The sequence below is a fragment of the Pogoniulus pusillus genome, chromosome 3 (genome assembly GCF_015220805.1).
Source record: "Pogoniulus pusillus isolate bPogPus1 chromosome 3, bPogPus1.pri, whole genome shotgun sequence".
Classification (NCBI taxonomy): domain Eukaryota; kingdom Metazoa; phylum Chordata; class Aves; order Piciformes; family Lybiidae; genus Pogoniulus; species Pogoniulus pusillus.
Genome location: NC_087266.1, coordinates 26,368,580 through 26,381,020, shown reverse-complemented (window position 1 = coordinate 26,381,020; position 12,441 = coordinate 26,368,580). Strand labels below are relative to the sequence as shown.

The following is a 12,441-nucleotide window of genomic DNA, read 5'->3' as shown; positions in this document are numbered from 1 at the left end:
ATACAAAGTCACAAATCTCTTCTTTTTGAACTCAGGGCAGAACTTAAACAGTTTTGGCTTCATACTGAATATTAGCTTTTTTTTCCCTTCTGATATCGAGCACCTGTAACTTTGAAGACTATGACAACTCTTCTAGTTTAATTTCAGTTCATGCTAATTCATTGAAGAAGGTAGTATTTATAGTATACATTAAGAGCCACAAAGTTTAAGTCAGTATTAAGCCATTTAAATTAACTTCATATATATTCAGCCACATTTTATATTTCTGAAATCCAGGAAAGAAAGGTTACCTACAACTGGGATCTGCAGAACTGACAGACACTCTCAGGTGTGTGTGTTTCATCCAGGACTATCTATTAACAAGCAGACACAACAGATGAAAAGCAAACACTTGCTGTGGTGGCTCATGAAGGTCTATTTTCTCTCTTAGCTGCATGTAGTGCAAATTGTCCTTTGCTGGGTTAAGCACAGCAATATTGACAGGATTATTTCTGGTAGAAATTGCAACTCCTACCGCAAGATGAGGAAAAGGGTTGCTATAATTAAAAGGTTTGCAGAGTCTACTTCCCACTTTTTGGAAAAGGAGTACTGTTATCTGTGCAAAGAGAACAAATATTATCTAAGTGTCCAAATGATTAAGGATTTTAACATCTGACACACAAAGAAAGGCTGAGAAGAACTATGATTGTTAGCCTTAAGAAGAGAAAGGTTTGAGGAGTATTTATATATGTCTGTGTGTATTTGGGGACCTGGTGAGGAAGGAAGCGGGGGAAGGACAGGCAAGAAGTAGAGATAACGGACCTGGGCTCTTCTCTGTGTCACCCAGCTACAGGATAAGTAGCAGTGGGCATAAAAAACCTCCACTTAGGTCTAGCTAAAAACTTGCCATGGGAGTCTCCATCCTTAGAAATATCAAAAACCTAATTGGACAAGATCCTGAGCAACTTCCTTTAGATGACCCTGGTTTGAGTACAGATTTTAGTCTAGGGACCTCCAGAAGTCCCTCCCATCTTCAGGTATTCTACAATTCTTTGAAGTTTCTGTCATTCTGCCAGTTGATGAAAGTGCTCTGATAATGAAGTTTCAGGAGAATCTCGTGATTAGCATAAAAGAAGAATGGAGAGGCATAATTATTGACATGATTTTGATGACACAGAAAAAAAAAGTGTTGCTATTAGGACAGTATACTGAAGCTTCTTTTCAGATGGACTCAATTCACTTCTGCCTCAAACAGCAGACACAACTCTAACAGGCTCTTCTTCTAAGTATTTCTGCATTCATATAATGCTATCAAAGATATTAAAAGATACAATGGAGGATTTAATATTTCCACAAGGAACAGAGTGGATGAGAAAGTCTTTTCAATCATCTAAAAGCTGCACAAAACAAACCAAACAAACCCAAAACAAACCAGCTGACTTCTGTAGGCCATACGTGCCATTGCCAAAGACACAGAAGCAGCAGCAGGAAAGACAATTTTTGGAACCCTAGAGGCTCCAGACAGAGGCTTCACAAATATCTTTGGGGAAAAAGAATTAGAACGGAGTAGCTCTAGCCTCCTGAGCATCTTGCTTGAAACACCTTACTCAGTCAAATGCAGTCTTACACAAATGTTTTCCTAAGTTTCAGCTATTCAGTCTATGAATATTAACACTGAAGTAGCCATCAGTCACAGAAATGACTCACAAATACCACACCTTCCAATTTACTTAGATAATGTATTTCACTGGAGTAACAGAAGGAAAAGAGGAGGTGCTGATATTAATTTCTGACAATTGCACATCAGTGAACTCCTTGATCAAGGAAGAATATGTTACAGCATACTACCCCACTGGACAGGTAAACAGTGAGTTTATAATGCACTCTCAATCTCAAAAGAGAAGTCCCCAGCCATGGAAGTATAGCACACTACTCAGTAAGGCTCTTCATCTCCTTCTTTCCATAACTTAATCACAATGCAGCTTTCAGAGGCCTGTGATAAGTTTCATTTATTAAGATAAAAATGACTCTTTGAAGACGGATGACAATGCTTTCTACAAAACTGGGTTTTACTTCTCACTTCACAAACAGCTCTTGCCCCATTCTCTCAACATTCCAATTCCTGCAACTAAACAGCTGCAGATAGTGCCCTTCTGCATAGATGATGAACCCTCCAAGTCTACTCTCCAGACCACTGGGAAGCTCATTTTCACTGCATAACACACTCAGATGTATTAGATCGTATTTCCTCACATTATGGAGATGCTACATAATTTGAGCTGAAAAAATGTAGCTACTTTCTGATATATATATATATAAGTCCTATTAGAGGGGAAGACAGCTTTCCCATTTTGCTAGGTATAACACATAAATTCTACTTTATGGAAGAATGCATCCCTGATTTTTAAAGTATTTTTAATTGAAGTTTCTTAACATTAAATATGACACAGTCAAGAGTTTTATCTCACAATTAGTTCAAGAAATATTTTTTGGATGTAGCAAGCTACACAAAGCACTGCTGAAGAGTAATACCAAATTCTGATCTGTCAGGCATCGGCAATCCAAGACGCAGCTTGGCTTCAGCCAGTTTGTTACTAGCTTAAATGTGCATTTCGTGGTTACTATTCTATATTTAATGAAATCATATCTTACTGTTTTCTATTTCTTTCTGTAGTACAGAAGAGTCTTTGTTTCAACAGACTGTACAGGTTCTTTTGTGAATCAGTGGACACATTTTTTCCAAATTCCTACTTGTGTTTATAAATGGTCAACGCATCTTTCTACAAATCAAAAAGAAAAAAATGAAAAACCCTGTAATAGTGGCTCTTAAAATAGGCAGTCAAAAGTCAATATAATTTAGAAAATTTCATGTAATTGAATATTTGTCATGGAGTATGAAGACTTAAAAAGAAAAAAAGTATGATCACATAAAACTGATTAGAGTGTCATATTACTGGTACTGGATTACAGAACGCTCTATTCAAAAAATTATTATTTCCATCCTTCTGTTTATGTTGTCCTGGTACGAAAAAGCATTACTAAAAAGCATGATACAAATAACAATTTCATATCTAAGTGAATATAACTTGCCCTGTCTCAGAGAATTCCAGAACCTATCCCACATAGTTAAGAAAGGCTTCCAATAATAAACAGAAGGGCAGTGAAAAAAAAAACAACTTTCCAAATATAGAAGTCATGCATTCACAGGACACTGAAGAGGATAAGCACCATTCACATTTATGCAAGCTTTGTTATGTTGGAACAATTTCACTGATGCTACCCAATTTTAAATTAAAGCAGGGCAGTCACATTACAGAGTTGCACTGATATTAAAGAATCAATATCACTGGTACAAATCTCAGTGACACTAACACTCAGACAACTTAGACTTACTTATTGAAGATTACCATATTCCATGTATTTCAACAGTAGAACAAACTCTAAACCACAAAAATTACCAGAACACAAATTTTAGCAGATTCAGTAGGCTGATCAGAAGTTGAAGTGCTTCTCTACCAAAAATAACAGAGATTAATGTCATTAACAATCTTTATAAATTGGAAGTTATGAAACTATAGTTCAAATAGCTGAAATCGACCATAATCCTATAGTTGAAACAGATATTTCTATCATTAAGGAAGCAATATGTGACTCTCCACAAATAATTGTCTTTTTTAATTATTCATCATCTTTATGCTGAATATCACATATTGAATACTGTATCATTCACAGCAATCCAAACCAAACCTTTACAAGAAGGAAGTGGCCCATGTCTATTGAGCCCTTCTCATCACTGTTCAGAATACTTAGGGGGCAAGAGGTCTCTGGACCTACAGGCAGAGAGGCAGTCGCTGTGGATACTCAGGCCCCAACAGCAGGCACAGGAGCTGCACCAAAGAACCAGCCTGTCAGTATCAGTCACCCATGTTTGGAAAAAAGAAACACACAAGGAATGCAGTTCATCTTGCAAAGGATTAGGATGAATCAGGGTCATCACAGGACCAAGAGCCAGAGGTGCCTGCACAGTCTTTATGCCTGGCCTTGAAAGATGGCCAAGGACAAATAACAGATGAAATGGCTAGCAGGTTCTGACAATGAGGAAGGTCTCTCTTCCTCTGTACAGGCCTGTGTTTCAGCTGAGAAGCATCCCAGGAAGTCCATATCCTCAAAAAGAACATGTCCTATTCCCCAACTGTATGGTCCTGTGTTTCAGCTACAGGGAACAGGCACTTCCCTGTCTAAGGAGGAGGATCCGAGAGGTATACACTACACTATATTCTGTGGTTTTACTTATATGTCTGTGGGGAGAACACAGGGAAGCAGACGAAAACCCTTCAGTCCTAGCTGCATGAGTTTGCAAAGTGCAAGGGAATTCTCCCCAAAGGAACATTGCCTCAGATTCTAGTGGGAGATAGCCCAAAAAGAGCAGAAGAACTGCTTCTGATCCTTGGGAAGTGACTTCCAAAGAATCTTCCCAAGATGCAAGTAACTCCACTCAGAATTAGAAGTGCCTTGCCTGCAACCAGGTGGAGGAGAGGGACAGTTGGGCTTCACAAGTGCCATCTGCAAAAGTATAAAGCTTTAGTAGATACAGATGCATAGTGTACTCTGATGCCATCAAACTACAAGCAGTGGAACCTATCTATGTTTCTGGTCTGACAAGGGGATCCCAACAGCTGGATGAGCACCAAAATGCAGGCCAGAGTTTCCTTTCACTGGAAGGAGTGGAATGGGTCACAGGAATCAACTGCCCCGAAAGTGGAAACAGCCCCACCATTTGGACTGATCCAAACTGTACTGCAACAGGATGCAGCTCTGGAGCACCTGCAGTAAGAAGTCTGTTGTGTACTGTAAGGCAATCTCACTTTGAATGAGAATATACAGTGAATGATGCATGATGGATGTTGATGTTAATTGCTGCTGAGCATGACACAGATGGTATAGAACAAGGGGTGGAGTATCTTGTGGGTTTAGCTAATAGAATGTGCTGGTGAGTATTTGATACCATGATGATGTCATGCCATCTTTAAAACCAAAGTGCTCACTGGAGCAATGAATATATCATGGGGCTTGCAGTTTGGATTGTAACAAGTTTCCAGTTGCTGCTTCCAGTTTGGGTTGATGGTCTTTCCCTCTGGGCTGGCTGTAGGTTGAGGGAGGTTGTTTTATAGCTGTTTTTTGCAGGTGCTTCTGCTTTTGCCATGGTTTTCTGTGAAACAGGCTAAGGTAATTGTACATCATATCATCTGACTAAGCTCCTTATCTCTACCCAGGGGACTTTTTTTGTGTATTACTTTCCCTCCCAGTCTGTGGGTAGGGGACTTTTGAGAGCAGACTGTGCCAAAGTAGTACAGTATATAACTAAGTACACAGCCAAATGCTTAGTCTTGTAAAACACATGGTTTAAATGGGGAATCAGGTCATGCTTTTGTAAAAATAGCGTCCTGAAAGAGAAAGGTGCTAACCCTTTGCTTGATGCAAAGGAATAAAACATAGGTAGGGTTTCAGGTGAGAGTAGGCAGAAAGGGCATACATTGGAGGTGTTTTATTAATACCAGCCTCGGAGTTTTATTACTTCAGTGTGATAAAAATAATAAAGTAGTCTTTAAGTATTCACCTTCCTTATAATCCATTAACTGAATCCTGTAAAGACAAGTCAGATGTAAAGCTAAGAAGAAAATAGCTATCCAGCTATTCAGAGTCAAGTGGTAAGGCATACTCAGTGACATGCTCACCTTGGCAGATTTTAAAAAGTTATCAATGTATCAATATTCCATAACAGAACCACAGCAAATTCCAAGACACTTGCTGAGATCTCACTAGTGCTTCATGACTGATACAAAGACTGAACAAACTTCCTACTCATAAAGATCTCCTGTCAAAGATCAGTTTAAAAGGCAAAAATAATCAGTTATACTAAAACAAATTAAATGAATATTCATGCATTCAAAGATTTTCTGTAAGTTTTCCATGCCAGAATTAGATAATGACAACAGCTATAGTATTCCTCAATAGCTGCCCATGAAATGCTATTACAGACTTTTGTATTGGATACTGCTCTTTCCATATGGCTCTGGTAGTTTCTAACGTAACATCCAGAAACAGTATGGAGATAATATGAACAGAATAAAAGGGACCTGCTGGGACAGGCAATAACTTGGACAAGGACTGCTATCTCCAGTTAGGTACTACCTACAACAAAAGTGATTCTTTCCCCCAACACAAGAGCAGGACTGTGCCACAAGGATGTTGCATCAACCAAAAACATAAATGGATTCAAAGAATCCAAATATCAAAAGGCAACATTAGCTCAATATGATCCTCAACCAATGTTCAAACAAAAGGGAGTAAAAATGAAAAAAAAACCCAACCAAACCCACTTTCTTATCTATGACTCCCTTTACATTTTTGCTTATGACCACTGCAATGGAAAGCCTGTAGGGCAAGAAAGATCTCTCAAACAATCCAACCCATTTCTTCTGAAGCTGCAAATGCCACTCCTACATATACACAATGTGACAGAGCACTAAAAAATGGCTTACCTCTTGTGATGGGTGACTAACACTGAAGCAGGATGGAAAAGCCAAGAAAATGAGAAGAGCTAGGCAGAAGCGTGGGCTGTAGTCAACAAGCACTGCAAGAGACTTTTTGAACTATGCCTGGTGTTTGACCTAGTTCTTATAAGCACCCTCTAGCCTGACAAAACATACATAAAAGCTTTCAGGAGAGTATAAGGAGAATGCTGGTCAGACACACCTGTATCAAACTGAAATCTGTTCAAATCTGTATCACATCATCTGTTCAAGATGCAAAGGCAAAACGAGCAGCATGTGTCAGCACCAGTCACAATTTGTTAGTATCAGCTGGCTTCCTGTTCCACACCTTCCTTATTCTGCACTGCCATAGAACCACTGCTACAAAACTGAAAAAGAAAAAAATCTAGGAAATTCAATCTGGAACAAACTTTCTAAAAGCTAAGAAAGAGCACAATTCATGTGGTCACATTTGATGAAAGCTGGTCATAAAGAGACAGTTCAAAATATACACTGAAGGAAAAAAATACCAAGACTATTTAAAATACTTAAAAAGCAAAGAATGAAAGGAATAAGTCAGTAAAAACAATGGAAGGCCATTTGAGATATATTATACAAAAACTAATTAAAGCCACATGTGGAAATCTTGCACTAGGAAATGTGTGGAACAAAAATACACTTGAAGTAGAAGAATATGGTGGAGATAGATCATTCTGTACACTTGTAGTATCATATTTACTGAAAATTTATTTTTAAATTAAAAATCAGTCTAATAGGTATCAGACATACAAAAGTGTATCAAGATGCAAAGGAAATATGTAGAAAATCAAGCAGTACATCTATCATAGTAATAACAACATCTTTGACAGTACCCTAAGAAAACTAATAGAGCTGTTCAATGGGGAAAGACCTCCTCATCAAGAGAGGAACAGACCTGGTGTCAAATACAGCCAAAGAGCAATCACTAAGAGCAACTAGAGGATTATATCGTTTGTAAGGAAAGCTTTTTCCAGTTTGGTAGTTTGCAGTACACAACAGTCAGTGCACATACATCTCAGAAAGTGCATGCTGAAACTGGGAATTCATATTAAAGCTAAAGATCAAAATAAATACCATCATGAAAGAATGCAGGAGGTACAATGAGGAATTCCTTGCTATATTTCTAGAAAAGTAAAAATAATACAGTATTCTGTAAAATCATTCCAGGAAGGCCTTCAGCTCATAGACTCTTAGCATCTTCTGACCTTCACAGTATTAACAATAGCATGATTTTCCCAAGGATAACTGTAAGAAGTTCATATTCATGGCTGAACTCTCTATATATTATGTCTTCTATTATGATGTTAAATAATGAAAAGTAACACAAGCAATACTAGAAACTCTAACAAGTGAAACGCCATTAAATAAATTCACTAGTATAACAGAACTTTGAACACATGGTTAATTTTGAAGGAAAATAAGTGTCACAAAGAAAAGCATCAAAAGAAACAACTAATCCCATAGGCAGCACAGGCATACCCAAGAACAAAATACTGTCTGAACTGAAAGGTGGCAAAAGTGAAAATCCAGCAACACATTAGACAGAGAAAAAGACTTTTAGCACTGCACAGAAAGCACTCCACCACCTCATAGATACAATAAATTACTGTGTCCACTAAGATCAGAATGTACTACATAAAGTAAGTCTTAAATTTAGTAACAGTAACCAGTGTGGGGCCACCAAAAACTTAAAGGTATTTTTTTTTCAAAGGAAACTAAAATAAAAATGTGGCAAGAAAGAATGGTAACCATCTCTGTGACAAGGGTAAGACAAACCAAAGTTTTGCCTTACACATTTGCTACTGCTTCCATGAAGAAATATTGAACTGACTTACTTTAGCTTTACAGAGATGACAGCAGTAATCTCAGGTAATGGAGGGGAGGGGGGGGGGGAAATCTCTATTTTTAATTTCTGGTTCTATCAGACAATAAAAGAAGTCTCAGCCATGCAGAATTACAATGCCAAAAAGTTATTAGCTTATAGATACCAAATATGTCATAGTATGGGCAATATTTCTCTTGGAGACCAACATCAAACTGAAATCAGCTCTTTAAGCATTGTTCACTCATTACAATACTTGCATTAAAAGTTATTCATAAATACTAAAGGCTGAAGAAAAATACAATATCACCCCCCCCTCCAAAAAAAAAAAAATCAAGTTCTTTTCACTCCCAAACACCCCTCAAAAAATGCTTCTAAACCATGAATATGTATTTTACCTAAAGTCACTACTGAAATCCTTAATGCAGAATCAGATAATTTTTTTAGTAGTTCAGGTATATGGCATTAGCTTTACTTTTTATCTGCCAAATTCACTACATTTGTTTCATATACAGGCAATGTAAGTTTCAAAAATACAAGCAGAAGTTTGACCCATTCACTGCACTCAGCAAAAGGATCAACAGACACAATATAACCTCTCTCTGCTGTGGGAATACTGACTATTGTATATTACAGTCCATCTGTTAAGTAATGACTGATCCAGAATGCATCGCTACTGCAGCAAACTCCCAAGCAGTTTCACATTCATATACATCTCCCAATGCTGAGAGAACTGTTAAGCACTCTTGCATTTATTTTAAAATATGAGCATTGTTTCCAGCAATAGGAACTTATTAGCAGGTAAATCCTATATGCAAGCATTGTAACAAGCACTACGTGTTGACACAAATACCAAAACCCATTTGAACCTCCTCCCCCAGACAAGCCAATGTGAGTCCAGTTGCTGATGAATTAACAGCCAGAATTAAAATAAGCTTAAATATCAGTAACAATAATGAAAGAAAGACAACCAGAAAAGATTTAAATATCTTTGTGTTTGTCATGATCTGCACAAAGCAAGTTAATAAAATGACTGCATGTCATCCCCTTCTTTGGAGTGCTGTTAAAGAAATAGGTAATAATCCAATAAAGTTATGATGACTTATACCATACTTGAAAAAAAAAAAAATTACGTTTCAGTTGTGTCAAACAGCTTGAAGAAAGGAGTGCAAAATATAATAGATTACTGTTTTGACAGATTCACAAAACTATTAGGGCTTTAACCCTGTGTGTTCAGATAAGTAATAAATATTAAAATTATCTGACCAGACCATGTCTTTCTCTGCATGCTGCAGCTTTTCAATTCAATCTATGCTAGGTCAAATGCAAATAACTGTCAAACAGATGAACACATCCTTTTAAAGTGTTTGAAAGAAAATATATTCTCTACATGACTTTGTATAAATTGAGGGACGGTTAGAGGGATTAAACTCATCTGAAACAAAGGCAGTTTCAATTAACTGCCATTCAGTTTTGGGCAGTCATTTTTCTGTCCTATTTTATATGCAAAAATTGTGGATATTTAATTGACTGAACTGCTTCAAAAGCTTTGCTGCAGCAAATCTTGCATTCAGGAGCAGCACCAAATTGCACGTAATTGAAAGTGATTCATTTTTTGATCCACTCCTTCAGCTTCTGTAGGTTCCTAAGGCTTTGGTGTAGGTAGCGCAAAAACATTAAGTCATACAGTCCTGCAGTAACTCTTTCACTCCATGAAGTGAGCAGATGACTAAGGAGCTACATTTTAGCATTTTCTTATTTCAAGCTATTTACCAGCGTATGATAGTATTCTGTAATGCACAGACCTTAAACAAAATTAGCAGCAGCACTTTGCAGACAAGAATGTGCTTGGGAAAGCACGACAGATTATTACGATGTAAGCAACCCAATACAATACTTCAATACAAGTAACTCTTTATTCCAGATATAAAAGCATATTATTAAATCCTTGCAAAAATCTCCCTCTCCGCCTTTCCTCCACATAACATACTCAGCAAGCTCAGAGAAAACAGGGTTAAACCTTTCACATGTTTCAGCCACTAAGAAAAGATACCAGCTCAGGCTGCTTTTTATAATGTATTTCAGTTAAAAACTGATACTACATTCACACCACTGTCCTTCCAATGAGGAAGCCGCTAGGTCACTGGGCAGCGTCCAGAACCCGAAATTATAAATTACTTAATCTCCTGAATTTTTACATTGTGAATTGCACATACTCCACTTCTTCAGGAGGCGGCTGGGGGGGAGGCACTGACAAGGGGAAGTGGCCTATCTGTACTAGGTAGGGTCCTGCTTGGAGTTTAGGGAGCGCTGAAGGGGTTTCTGTCACATGCACAACGAGGAGACATGCAGGTCGCAGCATTAACAAGAGAGAGGAACAAGAGGAATTTGGGAAGGAAAGATGGTTGGGGAAGGGCCATGCGTGTAGGAGGGACACAGGGACAGAGAAAATGAAGGTCCCTTTCGGGTTGCACAGAAGCGGAGGGGGGTTGTAGGGAGCAGCTCCCGGAGGAGGTGGGGTACGCGGACCAGTGCCCAGGGGCCCTATGCCCACCGGGGCGTCACTGGGGCGGGGTGCACGTCCGCTTACCAGGTTCAGCACCGTCTCCACGATGTCCCGGTTGCTGACCTCCCCGACCTGGATGAGTCCGATGAGGACGGCGAATTTCATCCGGATATTGCGGATCGGCACCGACGGGTTAATCATTCCCGCGGGGAGCACCACAGACCCAGAGCCCGACGCCCTCAGCTCCCCCATCACCGCAACGCTGCTGCCGCCGCCTCCGCCTCCACTGCCGGCCCCGACGGAGATGAGTCCCGCGGGCTGCGGGTCCGGCCCCGACACTGGCTTCTCGCTCGCCATTTACCCCCCGCCGTTACCGGCACCTGCCGCCTCTGCCTCCCCGCCCGGCCGGGCCGAGCCGCGCATCCACCGCAGTCGCACCCGGCGGGGCCGCAGGGAGCCGGCCCGAGGCGCAGGCACCGTCCCAGGAGCCGCTCCTCGGCTCCGCTATAATGAGGGATTATTATGGGCGCCGATGCCCCGTTAGCCGAAGGCTGCCGAGCCGGGGCCGCCTCCCAGCCGCGGGGCAGGCGGGGCAGGCAGAGCGGGTGCCGTGAACGTGGCGAGGCGCGGCCCGGCGGAGGCGAGCAGCGCGTGGGGCTGACGGCGGCGCGAGCGATCGCCGCTGCCGCTGTTGTTGTGGAGCCGAAACCGCCGCCGCTCACGCCGCCATGTTGCCGCCCCCTGCCTGCGGTAGCCGCTAGGGCGCCTGCGCCGAACCCGTCTAGGGGAGTGGCCGAGCCAAGCCCCCCCAGCCGGCCGGCAGACAGGTGAGCAGGTGCACGGGGGCAGCCTTGCCACCGTGGCGGCGCGAGGAGCTGCGCTGAGGTGTGGAGCCACCGCCTCCCGCCGGGGAACCGCACGCCTCCTCAGTCCGGCGCCCACCCACTCCGGAGAGATTGTGCACTGCTGCCTGAAGAGAGAGGGAGGCGTCCGCCTGCCGGCTTGGACGCGGGATCTCCCCTTGGCCGAGACCTCGGCCTCTCCCCTCCGCCCAACGGCGCCCCCTGCGCGGGGAGCGAAACGCTGAGCTGCCCCCCAGACGCTGCGGGCTAGCGGTCCCTGCCATGGTAGCTGGCGCCGGCTGGAGGCCCCGATCTCCGGGAGTGCCCCCTCCTCGTCTCCCCAGGGACCCTGCTGATGAGGGGCCCTGGGCTGCTGGGAGACCTGTTAGGCTTCTCGGTCGGCTTCCACGCTTTCGAGCCTCTGTGGTCTCTGCTGTGCCTTCCACACTAATCACACATCATCGGAGGGATGTCCCATGGGTGGGGACGTTTTCAGGTGGAGGGAGTTTAGCAGCTTCGGTCTTGACAAGGGTCACACTTGAGTGAGGGTGTCAAGGGTTGTGCAAGGTCTCCTTAGCTGAGATCTCCTTGGCCGTGACATCTGAAACCCTGAGAACTCCTGTAGTGCTTCTGCAAGCAGAGGGGTATTTGTCTAAAGTTAATACATTCACTCCTTTCCCTTGGTGATAGTGTTACATACAGAGATGTCCAGCAGTTTTA

The 12,441-nt window shown here is 41.7% G+C and overlaps 1 protein-coding gene across 5 annotated transcripts in view; it reads right to left on the bottom strand.

The window, feature by feature from the left end:
* Positions 1-11,608, bottom strand: part of NBEA (neurobeachin) — a 527,236-nt gene extending 515,628 nt beyond the window's left edge. For all 5 annotated transcript variants that reach the window (XM_064173040.1, XM_064173052.1, XM_064173047.1 and 2 more), the window contains exon 1: positions 10,964-11,608. In XM_064173040.1, coding sequence (XP_064029110.1) covers positions 10,964-11,236 — 273 coding nt within the window. In that variant the 5' untranslated portion in view covers positions 11,237-11,608. The remainder of the gene's footprint in view (positions 1-10,963) is intronic.
* Between the last annotated feature and the right edge of the window lie 833 nt (positions 11,609-12,441).